The 23,353-nt window shown below is 37.4% G+C and overlaps 1 protein-coding gene across 18 annotated transcripts in view; it reads right to left on the bottom strand.

Moving 5' to 3' along the window:
* EIF4G3 (eukaryotic translation initiation factor 4 gamma 3) overlaps positions 1-23,353 on the bottom strand; it is a 343,477-nt gene that overhangs the window by 72,176 nt on the left and 247,948 nt on the right. For 13 of the 18 annotated variants that reach the window (XM_047728162.1, XM_047728168.1, XM_047728163.1 and 10 more), the window contains 6 exons: positions 17,827-17,915; positions 12,855-13,101; positions 8,988-9,121; positions 7,334-7,453; positions 6,846-6,956; positions 193-363 (listed from right to left, as the gene is read on the bottom strand). In XM_047728162.1, the coding sequence (XP_047584118.1) occupies positions 193-363; positions 6,846-6,956; positions 7,334-7,453; positions 8,988-9,121; positions 12,855-13,101; positions 17,827-17,915 (872 nt within the window). The remainder of the gene's footprint in view (positions 1-192; positions 364-6,845; positions 6,957-7,333; positions 7,454-8,987; positions 9,122-12,854; positions 13,102-17,826; positions 17,916-23,353) is intronic. The other 5 variants (XM_047728169.1, XM_047728170.1, XM_047728173.1 and 2 more) reach the window with 1 other exon arrangement.

Genomic DNA, 23,353 nt, shown 5'->3' with positions numbered 1-23,353 from the left:
CAAGAAAATAGTAGGTACTTGGCACCCATTATGCTAAAGATTTTAGAATAATGCTTTTAAAAAACAAAAAATGTACAAAAATCATGAACTAAAATCTCTAGTATACTAATAGGATAAAATAACAAATCAAAGCACATTAAAACAACAGCACTGTAATTCCAAAACAATGTGAGAATGTGCTTCTGTTCTCACCTGAGTTTTGATGTTTTCGGGATCCTCAGCTTGGCTGTCTCGTTTTTGGCTGGGCTTCCAGGCATTCTCTGCCTTTTTCAGGTGCACATCTTCTTTCACAGAGACTGTGATAATCTTCCTTGGCTCTCTTCTCTGGCCAGGTTGAGATCTTCGTGGTCCAACATTCAACAACTAGGACAAGAATATTCTTTATTATATCTACAGAGTGTACGTAAAATTTACTGCCTCTGCTGTGCTTCCCAAGTCAAATCTGATGATCACACTGAACATTTCTTACATACAAAGATGGATATTAAGCACTCAATTTGATGTGATCTTTCTGGGGGAGAAGAGGAGGACAACCTCAGAATACCATCAGTGTAATGTTCTCCACTACTACAGTTTCTAACCCTGAAGTCCTAAATTAGATAATGTGATGGAAAATTGTTTGATACTGCTATTATTCTTAACAAAAAAGAATACCCCAAACTGAAGCTTTATTTTTCACTAGCTGTGTGACTTTGCACTGCTCACTTGAATAATTATACAAATTCACAGGCAGTAATCATCACAGTTACAAAGCTGCTTCAAAAACTAGGTTTCTATACTGCCAGTGTGAAATGCAAATACAATTTTATCACAAAAATTCTTTATAGCATAGACATCCAGCCTTAGTACAGATTTTAATGGATCCCTGTAAACTTCCTGGGCCAGAAATACTAAAGTAAGTCTTTCTTAAATCATTAAATGAGATTTAACTAAATTGTTCCCTGAAAAAAATGTCTTCTCTTTGTCAGTTCTTAGTTCCTGCTAGAGTCCCACTATACTCACTCTGTTAAAAACACTTGCTGGCCTGTCACAATGGTCATCAGATTAAGACTAATTACTGTTAGAGATAATGAAGCAAAACTTGCATTCTGTGTATTAAAATATCACTAACAGTTGCTATCTCAAATGCCAGGAAATAACTTTTCAAGATTAAACATTTGGGTTGATTTAAGTTTTGTTCCTCCCAGACCTACTGCATACTGACATATGCATATGTCATACGCATATGACATATGCCAAGAGTCAGATGCTTAACTGAGTCTCCCAGGAGCGCTCGTTATATCATTTTCTAAATCCTGAATAAATACTGTAATTAAACTTTAAGAGGGAAGGAAAAGAAGTCACACAAGACATATAGATCAGAATCATATCTCTGTTAGTGCCCTAATACTGCCCTTCTGAATTTATATGAAGATTCAGAGAAGGAAGCAGAAACTTAAATTTCAATGCTTTATATTAAAAAACAGGTTCTAAGAAATACAGGGTCTGAGGCTGAAACTGGCAAGACTGAAAGCCTTTAAACAACACTCATTCTCAGAATTATACTTCACCATCTGCCCTGATCAGTCATAGCAGTATCAAGCATGTATCAGGATCAAAAGATAGCCTTCCTGGGCAATACACACTAATCTTGTCAAATATATCTGAGCTAAGTACTCAGAATGAATGATACAATCTCAGAGTATTTGGTACACATTAAAAAACCTGAGGTACCACACATAGTTTAACTAAAAAGGACCTGAAGAGGGATCACACTAGAAAAGTACCAACAGGGAGCAGGTGCTAAACTGGACAGTCTTATTATAAAAACATTTGTTTATAACTGAAACTTTGATATAATAGCCCAGACAATTCTTTTTCTCTCTTTTTAAACAGAAATAAAGATTTATTATTTTTTTTTAGATTTAATTAATTTATTTGAGAGACAGAATACGAGAGAGAGAGCATGAGAGGGGAGGAGGTCAGAGGGAGAAGCAGACTCCTTACAGAGCTGGGAGCCCGACGAGGAACTCTGTCTCAGGACTCTGGGATCAGGACCTGAGTCGAAGGCAGTTGCTAAACCAAGTCAGTCACCCAGGTGCCCCCAAAACAATTCTGATAAGAGAATGCAGCACACCAAATGTTATCTGATTTTTGTAATTCAGGTTGTATTCTAGTGTAAACAAGAATGGGTAACTAGTGTGGGTTAAAATCTTTTCAGTGCTTGGATAAGTTCAAATAAATTATATATAACTTATACCATAGGACATTTAAATTAATCCATGCATTTGCACATAAAAATTTGTCAAGAACAAAGATTAGTGGGTGTAATGAAAGGTAATTATGTCAAAATCAGATAAGAGGCATAGTAATCATAATTTGGGGATACAATGTTTTTTAAAGATTTTATTTCTTTATTTGACAGACAGAGACATAGCAAGAGAGAACACAAGCAGGGGGAGTGGAAGAGGGAGAAGCAGGCTTCCCGTGGAGCAGAGAGCCTGATGTGTGGCTCGATGTGGGGCTCGATCCCAGGACCCTGGGATCATGACCCGAGCTGAAGGCAGACACTTAATGACTGCACCACCCAGGCGCCCCAACTTGGGGATATAACTTTAATCATGTTTGAATGAAGTATGAAATTTCCATTCCCTGAACGTACTTACTGGAAACATCAATGACTATGCAGTGAGATTTGAATGTAGGAAGTAAATACGACTTATGCCAAATCTCTTTACCAGCTCTAAGACAAATATATATGGATTTCAAATGAACTGCATAAGATGTGAGAAATATTACTAAATAGGTAACAATGTTTCAAAGGAAAGTAAGTGTTAAAAAGATAACATAAACTATTAGTCCCAGATAAAAAAATTGGTATTATAACCTACGTGCAAGCTGCCAAGACAACCTTGAAAATTATTTGGTTCACTGCATATAATAACAAAGATATCGTTCACAAATATTTAACCGAGAAATACTGAGTCTTCAACAGATCTATTATACTTATAAATGCTTAACACACTTAATAAATTAATCTCTAATGTACTCATGCTTATACTCTGAAAATGAAATCATTATGTGGAACATCAGTGCCTGGAAAGACTATGGTGCAGCAGAAAAAGAGGCAGATTAGAAGACAAAAGGACTGTTCAATTCTGCTACTTATAAGCAAAGTTACTGTGAGCAGGTCTCTGAACTTTGTTGCACGTAGGCTTTCTCATACATTAAATGCCAGTCCTACCCATGGAAGTTATATTATGAGGATCAGGGATATAAGACATATAAAAGGACCTTAAAAACTAGGTAAGTTATCATCAATACAAAAGAAGAAAAAGAACTTTTTAAAGAAGTGTTATCTAGGGGCGCCTGGGTGGCTCAGTCGTTCGGCTCAGGTCATGATCCCATTGTCCTGGAATTGAGCCCCGCATCAGGCTCCCTGCTCAGCGGGGAAGCCTCTTTCTCCCTCTCGCACTTCCTCTGCTTCTGTTCCCTCTCCTGCTGTGTCTCTCTCTGTCAACAAGTAAATTAAAAAAAAAAAAAACACTTTTATATAAAAAAGTGCTATCTATATTGATATATTAACCTTAAATATTTCATGTCCTTTGGTGTGTGTGTGAGCATGTGGAAAGCTTAATACAAACTATCAAATTTACAGTATCCTTCGAAAGATGCACCATATATAATGAATGATTTCTTTACTAAACACATGAAATTAAAGAGTTATGAAGTGTACATATATAAAAATGAGCCTGAGCCTGGTCTCCTTGCTTAAAGGAGAGACAATCCTGATTGGAAGAGGAACTCCCTGGCTGGCAGAAGAATTTTAAGGTATAATGTGCTCAGGGTCCAAAAATGTGACAAGTCAAATGAAACATCAACATTTGGCATTGATTGGGGTGCCTGGGTGGGTCAGATGGTTAAGCATCTCTCTTTGGCTCAAGCCATGATCCCAGAGTCCTGGGATCAAGCCCTGCATTAGGCTCCATGCTCAGCGGGGAGGCTGCTTCTTCCTCTCCCTCTACTGTTCCTCCTGCTTATGCTCTCTCACTCAGTCAAATAAATGAATAAAATCTTTAAAAAAAATCTTTTTGGCATTGATTAACTAGTGAGATGCATTTTTTCCCCAGGTGAACTGAGTTTTAATTTTTTTATACCTTCTCTCATATATTTTTCTTAAATGTATTAAATAAAAAGCCATACCCATCTCTGTTTTAGAGATCAATATACATTGCTCTTATCTCATAGACTATAACATTAAACTTACCCAAACAGGACCAATAATCATCCTACCATGTTTTAAAGAGAAACAGCCAAGTGTTCATTTATGGAGAAAGGGAAGGATGATATAAGCTCAGGAAACCTCTATGCCCATAGAATTTTTATAATAGCTCAGCCAGGGGTGCCTGGGTGGCTCAGTTGGTTAAGTGTCTGGCTTCGGCTCAGTTCATGATCTCAGGTTCTGGGGATTGAGCCCCGCATAGGGCTCCCTGCTCAGTGAGGAGCCTGCTTCTTCCTCTCCCTCGCCTACAGCTCCCCTTGCTTGTGCTTCCTCTCTCCACCTCTCTCTGTCAAATAAATAAATTAATTAAATATTTAAAAAAAAAAAAAAAAAGCTCAGCTAACCTCAAAGCTAACTGAAATAAATATGAATGGTAAATGACTAGTCTCGGTCCACTGTCTTTCAATACATGTCTCTTGGGGCACTTTCTGTGATGTCTGCCCAGATTACCATTTAAATTAACATCACAGGGGCACCTGGGTGTCTCAGTCCATAAGCATCTGCCTTGGGCTCAGGTCATGACCTCAGAGTCCTGGTATCAAGCCAGGCATTGGGCTCCTTGGTCAGCAGGAAGCCTGCTTCTCCCTCTCCCACTCCCCCCAGCTTGTGTTCCCTCTCTCACTGTCTCCCTCTCTTTGTCAAATAAATAAATAAATCTTTAAAAAATAAAAAAAAAATTAACATCACACTTGCTAAGTAATTCGACTTTTTAAAAAGGTAGAGAGAGGATACTGCCTGAGTGCTTCCAACAGATCTATACATTACTATCCATCAAAAGACCTTTATGTTTGAAAATGTTGCGTAACTGCATATGACATGTTAAAACAATCGCTACCCACTTGTAATAAGTCTTTTGCAGAGAAGTTTATAGTAGGAGTCATAGTTACTTAAAGCCACACCATGAAGAATTAAGTCTAGCAGATCTTAAGATCTTTGGATGGTAATCATTTATCAGCTAACTGGGAGGCTGGTACCAAAAAACGATGAAGAGTAAAACTGCTTCTTTTTTTCCAAACAGCATTATTAACTGTTCCTTTACTGGTTACATAGCTATATCCTATGAAATTCCCATTTGAATCCACAACAACATACCAACATAAGCAGGACAAATTAAGTGTAGCAAGTTTGTTAACTGTGGGAGATGCTGGAAGAATAAATACTTGCATTAGGCTTAACATATCAGTATTACTCTGACAGGTCACAATTTTACTTAAAAATTAGCTTGTGTCACCTGACAGAGCTATTTAAAGAAAGTGAAATAACTAGAGCTAACCCTTTTGGAGACATTACAAATTCCTCATAATGGCTCATTTCCAATCATATTTCTTGGTACCAAATAACTCATTTACATATGTAAGCAGGTAGATTAGTGGGCAAACACACATTGTGATCATTTTAAAATTCATTTTCTAATTTCAATATTTTAAAAGAGACATAGCTTATTCTCAGTCCATAGCACTTCCTTTTTGCTATACCTAGTTATTAAACAATAGCAAGCTAGTGATGTAAAGTGGCAGTGTACAATGGAAGATGAGACACGTCAAATCATACCTTCTGTGAGTGACATATGAATAAAACAGAGCAATATGATAATGACAGATGCTGTTAACCTGAAACTAATCAAAATGGCATCAACATTATTTCCAGTGTTTGGCAAAGCAAAGATATATATCAAAACCGAAACAAAAACAAAAACAAACACTAATAGAAACACAACTTTACACTACCAAAAAGGGAAATAATGCTGAAAAATAAGGTATCAAATGGTTTCTAAAAAGCTGCTTTCTAAGACTTTCTGGTGAGATAATTAAAACTTGAGAAAAATTTTAATTTAGTATACAGAAAATAAAGATTAAATTTCCAACCTGGGTGAGAATAGAAAATCACACACAGAGATATTGTTAAGATGGTAATGCTCAATAAATAACATGCTTCAAATTAAGGAGATTTTCTGTAGGTTTTACAAAGCCTTCAACGCACTATAGGCACTGAAGTATTTTTAATTAGTATTTGGCTGCAGGCAAACAACAAATAATTCAAATATCTACAAAGTGACATTTGTTTCCTGATGTGTACAGTCTTATTCCAAAGCAGGTTACAAAAGTTGCCACTCCAGAAATAAAAAGGTGATGGGAAAAATAAAAAGTGTCACCTTAAATAAAAGTATTTTTACAAACAAAATAAAGTAGATTTGCAAAAGTACATCAAACTCCAAGCTCCTCCAGAAGTTTAAATTAAGTGCTCTCTGTACCACTCCAATTTGGGAAAAACAGGTATTCACATCACTGGCAACCTTCCCCCATGCTTTCTGCAAGTCTACAAAGCAGGGAGTAGGCACAGCCTGCCACATCTTGCACAGCGCAGTGCCCCAGCATAACTCCACTGGTGACGTCACTTCTACCGCTGAAGAGCCTGCCAATGGGGGTGTAAGGGCAACCTGCAGTATACCAACACTGCACTCTTTTGTACATGTCATGTGTTCGTATAGTGACTTCACAACCTACAGTAAGTGAGAAAAACAAAACAGAAAATATCATAACACCAGAGACTATTGTTAAAAAAAAAAAAAAAGGATTCAGCGCACCCCTAGAGGCAGGCTCTTCAGGGGTGGGTGCGACATCGCCAGTGGAGTACAAGCTGGGGCTTTGCTCTGTTCCAGAATTGGCAATCCATGCCTGCTCTGCACTTTGCAAATCTGTAGAAACAAAGACAAAGAGATGACCATTAGCTGAATGTCATCAGAGATCTCAACTACATCAGGACACCTCAAAATAAAGCAGGAATCCTATTTAAGGTTAGCTCTATTTTTAACCCATCTGCAGTTCAATTGAAAAAAATATGGAAAAAAATCAAGACCAAATTAATGCAGACCAGTTTCTCTCAGGTAAAAACAACTCAGTGTATTCTTTATTTGCTTTAATATTAGTTGGGAAAAAAGACAGTCTTCACCTCTTCTACGTCTTCTTGGTTAGAGGAATCAACGAAAAAATGCCGCTCTCTTGCCATCAGACAAGTTGTCATGAAGTCTCTAACAGTTTCTAACTAATTGGGTTGTAGGGAACTTGCACTTACAGGTACGCCTCTTCCACCAGGGGTTTGCCTTCCAAAATCTGCAAAGGCTGGAGTAAAGTCTGGTCCTCGAGGCAAAATCCGAGGGTCCAGAGTTCGCATTGGCAATTTGGGTTGGTTGATCTGCATGAAGAAGCAAAGGAAAGCTTAACACAAGTTTCAGAACACTCAGTGCCCTGAAAGTAAAAACTCAGACTGAAAAGTTATGTCAGCTGAAATGGCGAACACTGGCTTTCTGAAGCAGTGAAGTCCAATCCGAACTACGGTAGCTTCTCTGGACTTATTCCTGGGAGTGATTAGGCCTAAAATTTCCAAGGAGAGGCTAGACATAATAAGTAGACCGGCTCAACAGACACTCAAGGACCAGCAGAACGGCACAAGAAAAGCTATCAGATCCTATGAAGTAGGGACAAATGAAGGAATTCTTTCCAGGATATTCACCAGGACATCAGAGCACTTGCTTTGAAAAATCCTGTTATCATTTATGTTAATTGTGCTGTTGTTGTTTTATGGTTAGCAAAGCAAATATTCTCAGTGAACAGTAAGTCTCTAAAGGAGATATTTTAAAAATCTCACTCAATCTGCCTTGTTAATTGGAGCTATCTGGCTTTGTATAGGCATGTATTGTGACGGCAGACGAAACAAAGTGAAGTAGCTCAGGGAGAAATCAACTAGTAACTGGGTTAAGTCAGAAACCAGTAAGGTAGGGAGACAACAAAGAATATCTTCTAGAGGATAACTCAATTTAGGGTATGTAAAACCCACCCTCTAAACAGTCTCAAATTAGCACTACCGTAAGTACCCAAGAGAGAAGACTTAGATACCAAGAGAAATAAGAAACCTTGTTGCTTTAAAGAGGAGAATAATATACATAGGGATTGGATAAGCAGCTGCTGGAAATCTTAAAAAGAGGTAGATCTCGTTCTGAAAAAGTTACCCTCTATGCTTCAAAAAGGACTAGTATTTTCTCTTCAAAACAAAAATATTTTAAGCTCTGTCATCATCACTGGTTCATCATTGAGAGACATAAAATTACTTGGGCAGCTACACATCTGACTCTACTCTTTTTAACTTAATAAAGACAAAATAAATACTGTATTAATTTCCTATATCCACTATTAAGCTCAGATGTAAAGAGAAAAGATGCCTACCTATTTGCCAAAACTGAAAAGTAATCACTCTAAGTATTTATTAGAGAAATTTTGAGATATAACATTATTCGAATTATGCTGATTACCACTTGTTTGATTTGCCAAATATACTCTTATGCATCTGACCTGTCCTCAATGCCATTCTAACTCCATAATGGAATCTTAGAACCGTGAATAAAGAGCTCCACATCCCTTTAGCCGTATTAGCCCAGCAGACACACATTTTTTACATCACTATGCAATAGCAATAATAAGCAGGCAATGAATGGATTTTAAAACAATACCACTCAAATATGCACCAAACCCCAAAGTTCCAGTAATCCACAATAAACCCCAAATCCAATAATATGTAGGAAAACTCTAAGACTTAAACATTATATATTTTAATTCAAATACATATATAGTCTAACAATTCCTAAAAACTACTCATACTTCACACATCTGTACTGATAACTGAGTTCAGTTCCCTGTAGAAAGACAGAGCTTTCTCTGAGTATACAGCTTACTTTGTCAAGAACCACATCACTGATGGGAGGCAGGCCCTCCGGTTTCTGTATACAGGCTGGCATGAACTGGAAGTCGAGCAAAAACTCCCTGTCGTACTGCTTCTTGCCTTCAGTGTCAGCAGGCTTCCAGGAATCTAGAAAAAGAGATGCAGACAAACAAGTCTCTAGGGTCATTATATGGATAACCCCTAAGAGTCCAAACTGGATTCTGATATTCACTTTACCCTGTCATAGACTAAAATACAAAGCAAACACTGAGCTACTGTCAGAAAATGTCATGTAAAAATTTTAAACTGTCTAATTTTCCTTGATCCCTTCTGAATACCATTAGCTTGTAATCTGAAATTGCTACAGAAACCACTTCATATACACATTAAGCAGCCTTTGGCCAGAAACATGTAATAATACTCATTAGATAAACTACCAAGCCTTTAAATACCTCAGAAATAAGGAATCTATAATACTCTTTAGTTTCACGTAAAAGGAGACTTCGGGTGTTCACTTGGAAATGCTATTTTGGAGGGAAAAAAAGGCAAAAGGACACAAAACAAATACAAATAACTTCTGTAAGATTCTGAAAAGGCTAACCAGCTATATATAATTTTTCCCCCGACCATGGTTTACTTTATTTAGTAGTGTAGTTTTTACTATATATCTAACTAGTTTTTATTTAGAAGTATAGTTGACTCAAAATATTGTATTAGTTTCAGATATACAAGATAGTGACTTGACAATTACATACATTACAAAAGGCTCACCATTGTAAGTGTAGTTAACCACCTGTCACTATATAAAGTTATTACAATATTACTGACTACATTCCTTACGCTGTACTTTTCATCCCTGTGACTTATTTATTTTGTAACTGAAAGTCTGACCCTCTTAATCCATTTACCTTTTTTGCCCACCCACATCTACCTATCCTCTGGCAATCACAGATTGTTCTGTCTCTGTCTTTGTTTTGATTTTTAGGTTCCACGTTATTGGTGAAATCATATGGTATTTGTCTTTTTCTGTCTGACTTATTTCACTAAGCATAATAACCTCTAGATTCATTCACACTGTTGCAAATGGCTAGATTTCATTCTTTTTTTATGGTTGAGTAATCTCCACCGTGTGTGGGTACAGCATGCACGCAAAAACACATGTATATACACACATCTTCATCAGCCTTTCATCTATCAGTGGACACTGAGGTTGCTTACATATCTTGGCTATTGTAAATAATGCTGCAATAAACATAGGGATGCATATGTCTTTTCAAATTTCTGTTTTTGTTTTCGTTGGGTAAATACCCAAAAGCAGAATTACAGGGTCATATGGTGTCTCTATTTTTAATTGTTTGAGGAACCTCCATACTGTTTTTCATAGGAGTGGCACTATCGTTATTCCCACCAATAATAATTTTTTTTTAATTTTTATTATTATTTTTTATTTTTTTAAAGATTTTATTTATTTATTTGACAGAGAGAGATCACAAATAGAGAGGCAGGCAGAGACAGAGAGAGAGAGGGGGAAGCAGGCTCCCTGCTGAGCAGAGAGCCCGATGCGGGACTTGATCCCAGGACCCTGAGATCATAACCTGAGCCGAAGGCAGTGGCTTAACCCACTGAGCCACCCAGGTGCCCCAATAATATTTTTAATATTAATTTCAAATTAGTTTTTTGCCATAGCACTCACTTTGCTACTATGACTATTGTTATAGCTATCATTTCTCACAATCCTAATCTCATTATATAAAATTGGAGAATTTCCTGAAATTTTTGTTGGATAAGGAAAGCAAGTCACAGTAATTTTCTTTTAATTAACAAAACTCTCATCAAAATCAGGCCCCAGATCACTTCACGATAGTTCTTTGGGTCCTTTTTTGTGTTAGTGATTCTTAGTATATAGGTGATAGACTCAAGATGGTCTGTGAGAACACTGTAGATATTTTCAACCAAATCCTTATTATCTTCTTATATTCATTAAAAGGCAGGCAGTTTATTGGGATCTAAATTTTAAACTGGCAGGGAGCCTGGGTGGTTCAGTCAGTTAAGCATCTGCCTTCGGCTCTGGTCACATTCTCAGGATCCTGGGATCAAGCCCATGCTGGGCTCCCCACTAAGCAGAGAGACTGTTTCTCCCTCTCCCTCTGCCTGCTGCTCTGCCTACTTGTGCTCTATCTCCCTGCCAAATAAATAAATAAAACCTTTAAAAAAATAAATTTTAAATTGCCATTTTCCAATTGCTGCAAGGGTATATTACAATTTAGTTGTTCAATATGGTTGGGGCCTACGGTTGGGTACTTTTTCCTTGCCAAAGGATAAAAATATAACTGACAGGGGGCGTATGGCTGGCTCAGTCAGCAGAGCAGGGGACTCAGAATCATGCATCTGAGCCTCATGCTAGGCATAAAGCTTACTCAAAAACACATCTCTCATTCATACACACACACACACACACACACACACACACACACACACACACACACACACATTCCTATAAACGACAAGAGTGTCTCAATCTCCTAAAGGACTGGGGTAGCCACAAGTGCTTCGTGATATAATACAAGCCTAGATCTTCAGAATTTTAGTATACTGAGTCCTAAAGTGAAAAGAAAATTTATCTGTAACGTACCCCTACAATTTCATAAAGCCCACTGGCAGCAGTTAACGGGTAGTGAAAGACCAGTTCATTAAGGTGGTGGCTCTCAGTGACTTTCATCATTTCTTACTACAACTCCCAATGAGAAATAGAATGACTCTATGACTCAGAACAAATACAATTAAAAAAAATATATTTTTAGAACAAATACAGATTTAAATAAAAGAAATCAAAATTTCTTAAAAACAATATTTGCCCTTGCTCCTGTAATGCACTGACAATTTTTTATTCTCCATGTTAAAAAATGTTGGTTGTACATCACTAATTTTTGTCTAAGATTATTTCTGATGTCTGATATTCTGCTTTCAAATCCAATCTCACATAGAAGTCACTCAGATTTCACAGACTGTGAAAAAACATTGTACCTATCCCAAACTTTCGATCAAATGAACCATCTTCCCCCACATGTCCATGCCACATCACTCTGAAAATTTCAAAGTCAATCATGAGTTATATAGGATTGGAACAGACTTTAATGGACTTGATGGTGCCTGAAGATGAAAGAGCCTCCGAGGGTCACCATGTGTTCCACAGGGCATGTCTCATACTGCATGTGCTTAATAAGCTAGTCACACTGCTTCTGATGATTGTAGTTCAGTTCCACAGAGTGATTTCTGTCAACAAATTTCTCTTGTGAAATCAGTGAGTTACAACCAACATTTTAAAATTCTTTTTGTTTCTTTTTTCATTTCTTCCTTTTAGGTAGGCTCCATGCCCAACGTGGGGCTTGAACTCATGACCCTGAGATCAAGAGTCACTTGTTCTACTGACTGAGCCAACATTTTAAAAAGAGAATAGAGTGAAAAATGTCAGTGTATTACATGTAATAAGGGTAAGTGTTTAAGGCTTGTGAAATGATGAGCATAAAAGAGCACTGAAACAGCCCTTTCAATTAAACTAAGTAAAGCTAAGTAAAAACTAAGTAAAATTCCTCTTGTTGAATTCCACTAGCCTAGCACTGACCGTTATCCTCTGCCAGCTGCTCTTCCAATGCCTGTAAAAGCAGAATACCAGCATCGGATATCACTTCCGTCAACAGAGAACTCCCTGGATTTGCTAGTCACTAACTTATGCCTGCTAATCTATTCTGTAAATATTATGCTGTGATGAGCGTCTTATCTTCCATCCAATATCTCTCTACAAAGAGCCAACATTGCTGTAGGGTTAGAACAGTGAAGGTGAGAAGGAAACACATGCACAGGAAGGCAGGGAGACACTTACCTGGTTTGAATGGGAATGTCACTCCTTCACCAGAACTATCAGTGGAGCCTGAATTAGCATCTAGTCCTTCACCCTCAGAAATACTCTCAGCACCGTTACGTACAGGCTCAGCTTCTTCTCCATTTTCTTCCACAGTTTTAACTTTTTTTAGATCAGAGGGGTCTCTTCCAGGATGAAACCCTTGGCTCATTTTATCCTGTTCGGATTCAAGTACTTTGTCACCTGAAAGCTCCTCTTCAGCTTTAGGCTAAAGCGTAAGTGAACACAGAGGTTACATGATTTTTACCATGTAAATATGCATGAAAACCTGTACGTATCCCCTCAAAAGGCAAACGAAAACATCACTCCAAAAAAAAGGATGTCTGTGTTCGGCATATGGTACTAGCACGCTAAGTTTATTTAAAACACTTTTCTCCTTTCATCTCTCGGCATAGAGAAGACAAGTCACATGGCTACTGAGATGCTCTAACATGACCAATGACATCTAAATGTACCGAAGGTTAGGGTGGAAAGAACTGCTAATCCCTGCACTTGTTGGACATGGAAGAGGCCTAGTCAGAAATCTAAACCGAGCACTCCTACCCTTGCCATCAAGGCTCAGCAAATATGAACAGAAACATTAGAAGGTACTTTTTGTGTTCCTGTTGCTGCTAAATGGAGAGTTTGATGAATAAAGTATCTAGGTCCTGCAAAGCTGATCATCTCTTATTTTATAAGGAGGCCACTTGTTAATTAAAATCTACCTTGTTTATTGGTTCCTGGAATTCTCTGTGGTTGTAACCTTATTCAAATTATGTATAGAAAAGTGCTTGGCACGTAGTCCTCTACGGAGGGAGAAATCTGGGTCCTGGTGCATCCTATTTCTATTTTTTAAAGATCTGTTTTTATTTATTTTTGAGAGAGCAAGAAAGCACACAAGTGGCAGGGACGGAGGCAGAGAATCTCAAGCAGATCCCGCGCTGAGCACAAAGCCCGATGCGGGGCTGAATCGTAAGACCCTGAGATCACAACCTGAGCCAAAACCAAGAGTGGGACGCTCGACTCTGTCACCAAGGCACTGCTGACGCATCCTATTTTTTAAAAGCAAAACAGAATTGAAGTTATTCACCAGATGATTTTTGACCACCACCTGACCCTTGGTTTTGGTTCAGATCATGATCTCAGGGTCATGGAATGAAGCCCCACGACAGAATTCTTGCTCAGTGAAGAATCTGCTTGGGCTTCTCTTCTCTCTCCCCCTCTGGCCTTCCCTTCCCATGCACTCTCTCTATACAATCTTTTAAAAAAAATTTTTTGAGGACCATATATGAACTATCAAAATTCCTTAAGGCAGTTCTCATGAACTTTATATCTTTCTTTACCATGAAGGGTAAGCACTCTAAAAAACAAGCCTTTGGAAGAAGCACTCAGAGGAAACAGACATTCTAAATTGATAAATTCATGCTAGGAGAGAAAAAATAGAGGCTCTGCTGAATTCTTTCAACAGAGGATTGTATAAAAGAATGTCACATACACAAGCAAGTGGTTATGCCCAACTGATTCATAAAATTGTTTTTTTTTTAATTAAAAAGTTAAAAATCCTACTTTCTTACATAAGTGAAATATTATTAACAGATATACTACCAGTCAATTTTCTTCTAAAATACATCAGATCATGGGAAAAGACAAAATTTTAAACTGCTGTTTACTGGGGCGCCTGGGTGGCTCAGTGGGTCCAAGCCTCTGCCTTCAGCTCAGGTCATGATCCCAGGATCCTGGGATCGAGCCCTGCTTCGGGCTCTCTGCTCAGCAGGGAGCCTGCTTCCTCCTCTCTCTCTCTCTCTGCCTACTTGTGATCTCTGTCTGTCAAATAAATAAAATCTTAAAAAAAATTAAAAACAAAATGTCTACAGAAACAGATGGTTTTTAGGACTTACTTCCATGATGAAAACAAAAAGTTCATGCAAACACGGACACACATACACCTACACTGTGTGTGCATGTGTGCTTTCTCTACTTGCCCAACAGGAAAACATAGTATGGAAACCATCAAAAGAAAGACATAAAAATTTCAAGAAAATACAGGTTGAAATAATTTCTTTTTAAAACATGGTGCAGAATGAGCATCTTTTAAAGTTTGAGAAAAAACCGAACTCCCAAGTTTAAATCACAAATCAACAAATTTCCTTTTTCTTATTCTACATTCTATTGTAGTCTAACTTATAATGACCTTGCAATGCCACCTTCTAATTAAGTACCGATCATCAAGAAGGTCTTTTAATAATTTGCCATGAGAGTCTGTCACTGGTACTTAAACTTATTAAAGAGCAGTATAGCTACATTATACAGTTATGGAGAGTTCTTTTTTCAGAGCTTATAAAATGAAGAAAAATGTTATTTTAGAGGAAAAAAAATTTATTATGTCCTCTTCTCTGTACCTAAAATCAGCAAAAGAAAATCTACTGGATATAAGTAGAGAATGTATTACTTGGGAAAGTAAATTTCTAACTGGAAAAAGAAGTATGAAGAAACTTGGTTCCATGAATGACAAACCATAATTCAGAGAACACAAAATCATTGAGCTGTCTGAGGCACACTGTTAGGATATTTTTCAAGGGACTCACCAAATGAGCTGCATTATTTAGCTGGATGAAGCCCTATTAAACGAGCTTATAACTGTCTAACAGTTCCTAACCTGTTTACTAAAAAAACCAGACTGAAGAAAGGAAACACATTATTGGCTGGACTGTCAAAGGTTAAACTTTCATAGGAAGTTATTAAAAGAAGAATTTAGTTGATAAAACTGCCTATTTAACTCATGAGTTTTAAAGTGCCAGAAAGTCAGACCAGACCACTATGTATGTTAATAACTCATGAAATATCCTAAAATTTTAAAACAAGTTTTAAGATACCTTGATCAGCAATTTTAAGATGACTCACCCTTCATGTTACCCTTCTAGGCTATAATTTATAGACTTTGATAAAATATTTGCAATGATATAACAACCAAATATATAACCTAATATGCTAATATCTGAAACATTCTTTTAAAGGCTGAGAAAAATCTGTTAAGAAAAGGACAGCTTAAGAATCAGTGAAAATAAAGATAATGACAACCAGTATGCACTAAACTACTATAATAAATGTTCAACCACAGGAAAGACATGGAATTGGATTTCTGGGGAGGAAAAAAGGTCTGTGTGCAAACAATCAAATTCTTTTTTTATTATACCTTAAAACTATAAGGTAAAGAAAAAAGTGACTGATTCAGAATGAGTCAAAACAGTTCTCATATACGAAGAATAAACAATCTGAAGCAGGCTTTAGCCAATTATGGCTCATGGGTCAAACCTGGCTCATCCCATATCTGTACAGTGTACAAGGAAAGGATGGTTTCTGCATTTGTAGTCACTGAAAAAATTTCAAAGGAGAATATTTTATGACACATGAATATTATATGCAATTCAAATTTCAATGTCTGTCAATGAAGTTTTACTGGAATATAGTCACAGTCATTCACTTATACATTGTCTATGGCTGTGTTTGGGCTACAACAACAGAGCTGAGAAATTGTGACAGGGATCATTTAGCCTACAAATTCGAACTATTTACTATCTGGACTGTTACAGGAAATGTTGGCCAACCCCTGACCTAAAGAAGAGGATGAATACTTGCAATAGTGGTGGCCTACACATTTAATATTCAATAATGCTTAGAAACCTAGCAAAGGAATATGAAGTATAACAGAAGAAAATGAATAAAAATAGCGGAATCTAAAGAGAAACCAGTTTATGAAGCTCTTACAGCCATACCAGGAATGTATGAGATTCCCCTGCCTCTGGAAGGTATTTTATTCTCTGTAGGAACAACATTTTCTTGTTCAGCTGCAAGACAAGTGCAGCAACTATTTGCACCTCTACAACTTCCTGCCAATTCTTATCCCCTGATAACCACACTGCAATCACTTCCATGAAACATTTTAGTGGTTGCTATGGGACTAACTGTGACATCAGTAGGGCATCATGTAAGAGCAGTGACAGGACAGGGGGAAGTAACAAAGGGGTACTGTGAACTGCTTGGAAAGGGTAAGAATTTTAACTAGAGAGAAAAGCCTTTTGAAACTAATGCATTTAAAGTCACTTTAAAATAATCTATATATTCTAATGTTATCACCTTATGCATTTAATAAAAATTACTTTAATAAAGTAGATGTTAAGAGTTTAAAAAGAAAAAAGTAACGTACAGATTTTTTAGATTACTCTTCATTTATAAGCTTCAGTACATAGCACTAAGGATACTGAGATGATAGACTATGAAACTGATAGGACACTCCTTAGGACTAACTCTACCCTTGTTTCTTTCTTACATGGGCTCCTATCATGCTGTAACCTACAGCAAAATCTGACACAGTTTAGTTCAAACAGATAAATCACATGTGAAAAGTCACGTTACGGGGATGCAGTTAAAAGATGACATTTGCAAAATGAATTTCTCTAAATGTACTTGATAATTCCTACCACCACTGCTACTCAGTTTTGAAAAAACTGTTTCTATTTTTTTTAATTTAATTTTATTCTTTTTCAGAGTTCCAAAATTCATTGTTTAGGCACCACCCCCAGTGCTGCATGCAATACGCACCCTCCTTAGTACCCACCTATTTCTCCTTACCAGAGCAGTTTTTCCATCTAGTTAACACAAGGAAAAATTCAATTGAGGGGGTTGGGAGATGAACCAAAAATTAAGCAGTAACTCAGTTTTGCCATTTTAGAAGATGCATTTGGAAAGACAGACAAGATTCTGATGAAACTGAACATGGTATCAAAAATCTTTTTAAAATTCTGTAGGTGGACCAAAACAATCAGACTCTGAGCTTGATATATCACATTTTGTTTGAAAAACAGTACCTCAAAAAAGAGATATAAACCCACACTTGTCTTAGGAAATGGCACCACTACTCTGAAGATAAGCTAAAGAGATTTACTTTGTCCCTTACCTCCACTTCTGCCTCTAACACCTCTTCAGTGGTTCGGGTCCGATCTTTTGGTTTCTTCCACATCTTTGGTGCGGTTACAGCTGTCTGAGCTGAAATACAAGATCAGGGCCATTACTTCCCACTGCAAAGTCATGTTTGGAAATACTGAGTCTAAAATGATACCTGTATTCAAATTTAGCAGAACACAAGAGGGCTTCACCCATATGGAAGAAACAGCTGAATGATCAAGTGAACAACTGTGTGGTTGTGGCCCAGAGACTGCACCAGCACATGTCTTAGGCACAAACTGTTCACATCAGCACATACAGCCTTCCAACCACTGTCCTAGGTTCCACCTATTTCATGGTTAGGATACATAGTTCGGTATCTATACAAGAAACTGGCCCACCAGCCAATTCTAGACTTGGGTCTGCTTCTATTATTAATTAACTATGTGACCGAAAGCAAGTCACACTTCTCAGGCACCTGCACATTCAACTATAAAGAGGGGAGTGAGATGAGGTGATATCTAAGCTTCCTTTAAGTCACAAAACCTATCAAATTCCAGCTTCTGTTTTTCAAAGCTTTCTTGACAACAAAGCAATACTCCGATTAAGATTTCACTAGCTAGGCAGCACTTCTACAATATTTAGCTCTCATTTCAGATCAATACTGTCAGTCTAGTCATTCACACCGCTGGGGAGAAAATCAAGAGAGACAATCTAATTTTTACTGATTATATTGGATCAGAAGTTCTATTTGGGAAATTAAGCCTAAAAAGGATTTTTAAATATTTATTTGGCTTGCAAATTTCACAAAATCGTTCAACATTTGGATGTACTATTTAAAGACTAAGCATCAGATAGCAAATAGAATATATTAAAAGGAGTCTACAGAAGTCAACACATGAGTCAACAGATAGAAGTGAGGTATGACGGGCAGATAGGTAGGGAGAAGAGTCCCCGGAAAGCCACTTAACAAATACAGACATTATCAAAAGTGAATAAACACAAAGCTGAAAGGTTCCCTGTACTGTTTCCCTACAGGAATATAAGATAGTTCATTAAGCAGAACCAACCAATCTCTCTGGACAGCCTACTCTTTTTCAGAAGAACAGAAGAATATGAACACTTACACTGTTCTGCAGAACAAGGAAAAAGAAACATTTAACATTCTTCTCAAAATTATTGCACCATCATAAAAAATACTATTGTAAATTTCCTTTGTTACACACACCTCAATTTTTTTTTCCCCCTTCCCCTCACGGACCATAATGAACAAGAAAACGTTAGATCACTGTTATCCTTCTTTGGTGATCTACTCAAAGTAAACTATTCTCACAAAGTATGGAATTAAGATTGTGGTAACCATGCACAGGTTTAAATTTCCTACGGTCTCACAGTCTTATACGGAATATGTATGTTCATGTGTGTCTGTATGCATGTAGTGGTCTCTTCATTTTTTATGGATCTTCTGATTCTATATAACCGGTCTGTTGTATGTGCATCTCTCCAAAATGTGACTAATTCTCCTTCCACCACAGAATCCTTTTTAAGAGAGTTTAGTAAACATGTACATTTTATTTTAAATTTTATTTCATATATGCGTAAATTTAGCTCTAAATTCCATTCGTAGAAAAGGGGAAGACCACTTTCTGGAGGATTCTTTGCTATTAAATATACACCCAGCAGTGGCTTCCTCTAAACAACAAAAATCAAAGATGTAAATAAACTTTATTTTTCAAGAATATATCAACCATGCCCACAACCAAAAACCATAAAAAAAAAAAATCCAAAAGACAAAAAAACAACAAAAAACCCCACAAAAACCATTTCTTCCATGGACAATATAACACTTTTAACATACTTTTTTAAAAAAGAGCTACTTATGCAGCAGAAATTGTTACTCTGTTTAAGTGGCTATTTAAAGTTCTGATTTAAAGTAATAATTCAAGGGGTGCCTGGGTGGTTCAGTGAGTTAAAGCCTCTGCCTTCAGGTCAGGTCATGATCCCAGGATCCTGGGATGGAGCCCTCATCGGGCTCTCTGCTCAGCAGGGAGCCTGCTTCCCCTCTCTCTCTCTGCCTACTTGTGATCTCTGTCAAATAAATTAAAAAAAAAAAAAAAAAAACTTAAAAAAAAAAAGTAATAATTAAAAAATGAAGCGAGAGAAAAGACACACTTCTTTTAGGAGATATGCAATCTTTTGAAAACCTGAACACAGATATACACACATACCTAGTGTCTGGAGAGATTATGATATACATCCCCTCTCCTACCATTAATGATGGAGAGGTACACTAAATTTTGGGTGTTCTACAGTGGGGAGGAGAGAAGAGTGGGGAGGAAAACAGAGACATCAACTCTGATTTACAGGACAATTAATCCTGAGTTAGCTAGAATAAGACAATTATATTTAAGACACTGTCTCAGATTTGCTGTTTCCTTTCTAGTCCATGCCCAAAGCCTACACCTTAGAATAGGCCCATATTATCGCACTAATGTTACCATAAGATGGTCTCTTAACTAGGTATCTCTGATTCTTATTTTAAGATATCATATACAATACTGATGGATGGCCTTTATAAATAATTTGATCTGACTGGGTTATTCTTTTATTGAAAATAATCTTCATGCCATCATACACCATGCCAAGCATAGTTCCTTACACAGAGTGGACACTTAACTTTGTTGACTAAAGAAATAATAGCTCTATGTGAAAGATACAATACTGACATTCCCAAAACAAACACATGGATTCTTTCCCCCTTGTCTTCAATGAAAGCACCATAGGACAGGTGACAATCTTTGTATGAGATTCTTTTTTTTTTTTTTAAGATTTTATTTATTTGTCAGAGAGAGCGAGCGAGCAAGAGTGAGCACAGGCAGATAGAGTGGCAGGCAGAGGCAGAGGGAGAAGCAGGCACCCTGCTGAGCAAGGAGCCCGATGTGGGACTCGATCCCAGGACTCTGGGATCATGACCTGAGCCGAAAGCAGCCGCTTAACCAACTGAGCCACCCAGGCGTCCCTGTATGAGATTCTTAATTATCTGAATTTAGAGATACCTAAAGTAGCTTCCCCTAGCCTTCATAAGAACTCAACTCTTAAAAGCACATTTAATTTCTATGACTTTAAAATACGAAATAAGGAAATGTAAACAAAAAAGCAATACTATGATTTCAAGACTTTTGCAAATTTTACATTATTGGCAGAAAAATGTTTTCCCTGAATGCTCTTGTTAGGAAATGACTAAGATATAAATTCAGGAAAATACTGGGGACACAGACAAGTTAAAGATTGGGGTTTTGTTTGTTTGTTTTTTAAAGATTTTATTTATTTATTTGACAGAGACAGACACAGTGAAAGAAGGAAAAGAAGCAGGGGAAGTGGGAGAGGGAGAAGCAGGTTTCCTGCCAAGCAGGGAGCCCGGTGAGGGGCTCGATCCCAGGACCCTGGGATCATGACCTGAGCAGAGGGCAGATGCTTAACGACTGAGCCACTCAGGCAGCCCAATGACTGGGTCTTATTTTTTTTTATTTTTATTTTTTTAAATTTTTTAATTTAAGATTTTATTTATTTGACAGACAGAGATCACAAGTAGGCAGAGAGGTAGGGCAAAGAGTGAGGGGGGAAGCAGGCTCACCGCTGAGCAGGGAGCCTGATGCGGGACTCGATCCCAGGACCCTGGGATCATGACCTGAGCTGAAGGCAGAGGCCTCAACCTACTGAGCCACCCAGGTGCCCCCAATGACTGGGTTTTAGAAAGATTCTTTGTCTTTTCCACGACAGAGGTTTTAGAATTTATGCCAAGACTGCGTCGAGTTAGAAATGTTCCCATTTTCTACTCTCACCCCTGGAATGGAATACAGACTCCAGAAAATTGTGCTGTATCAAAACTATTTTAACTGGAAACGACTCCATTTAAAAAAAAGAAAGCACAATGCAATATATTTTTGTGACAACTGGTAAAGGCCTGACAAGTCATCCCTGTAAAGAGTCCCTTGTTGTTCACTTACTTTTTATATGGCCTTTATTAGAGTCAAGGTGCTAATCTTGCAAATTAAAAGCTAATAACTATCCCTGTGCAACTCAGGAGGCAAATGCTGGGCTTGGAGAAAGGGGGCTAACAGAGAAGATTCGTAAGTTGAATGAGTTTTATTAAACCAATGTAATTTTGCACAGTCTTCCCTGAAGCCTGACGTAATTAGAATACTGAGGAAAACTACTATGTAAAATGGTAGATCACATAAGAACAACCAATAGCAGTTAAGAGACAGACACAGAATGCATCCTGAAGAGCTCTCTAGATCATGAAAACAGGACCTAGAATGTACACTGTCTCTTCTTTCCAGGAGTATGAGTGCTAAAGAAAGTCCAAGTAGTTAAGTCCTGGTTACTTATCTGAACTTTTAACTCTAAGAGATGTCAGAACTGGTATAGGAAGTGCAAGAACGACACCGGCCTCCTATCACTAGTATAATGCTATTTCTGTATCTAGGTTATTTTTTCTTCTCCTAGTCCTGCCAGTCATAATTCCTACATATACACGGACTATCATTCACCTTCAGACTTAGAAAAATTCCCCAAAATAGGGAGAGCTTGGAGAGTAGAAATTTAGTTAAAAAGGATGGAATTGGTCAGTTCCTTTCTATATTTTCCAACATGCAGGGTTTTATTAGAAAAATATTTATGGGGCGCCTGGGTGGCTCAGTGGGTTAAGCCGCTGCCTTCGGCTCGGGTCATGATCTCGGGGTCCTGGGATCGAGTCCCACGTCGGGCTCTCTGCTCGGCAGGGAGCCTGCTTCCCTCTCTCTCTCTCTCTCTCTCTCTTTGCCTGCCTCTCTGTCTACTTGTGATCTCTCTCTGTCAAATAAATAAATAAAATCTATAAAAAAAAAAAGAAAAAGAAAAATATTTATAACCTTTCTCTCTTTCTGAATTTTTAAGTAGGGTCCACATCCCATGTTGGGCTTGAACTCATGACCCAGAGATCAAGAGTTGTACATTCTACCAAAAGAGCCAGCCAGGCACCCCACATGTATTTTTTTCTAATCATAAAAGTAAGATACACCTATTGAGGAACACTTAAAAAATTTAGACAGATATAAAGCCGGAAAAATATTCTGAGATATTGTGAATATTTTGGCCAAACTTTTTGCCAGCATTTAAAAGACACAAGTATATGTACACTATATATTTAGTTATATTTTGTTTTTTTTTTTTAAACTAAACTGCAGACAAGAATGTAAACCTTCAGTTTTGCTCTTTCAGTAGGAACTGTCATAACAAATCAACTTAGTCAAAATCCCTATATGTTCAATCAACTACATTTTTATTAACTGAGTAAAAGAAAAGTTCACAGGTTGGTATTTATAAGTAAATCATGAAAGATAAAAAATAGGCAGTAAAGAATTACAAAAGGGCTAGATGTACATATTTTTTTAAAAAGATTTTATTTATTTATTTGACCTACAGAGATCACAAGTAGGCAGAGAGAGAGAGGCAGTGAGAGAGGAGGAAGCAGGATTCCTGCTGAGGGGAGAGAGGAT

This window comes from Lutra lutra, chromosome 4, assembly GCF_902655055.1.
Source record: "Lutra lutra chromosome 4, mLutLut1.2, whole genome shotgun sequence".
In the NCBI taxonomy this organism is placed as follows: domain Eukaryota; kingdom Metazoa; phylum Chordata; class Mammalia; order Carnivora; family Mustelidae; genus Lutra; species Lutra lutra.
The sequence above is the reverse complement of the archived record's forward strand: the minus strand, read 5'-3'. Positions and strand labels throughout refer to the sequence as shown.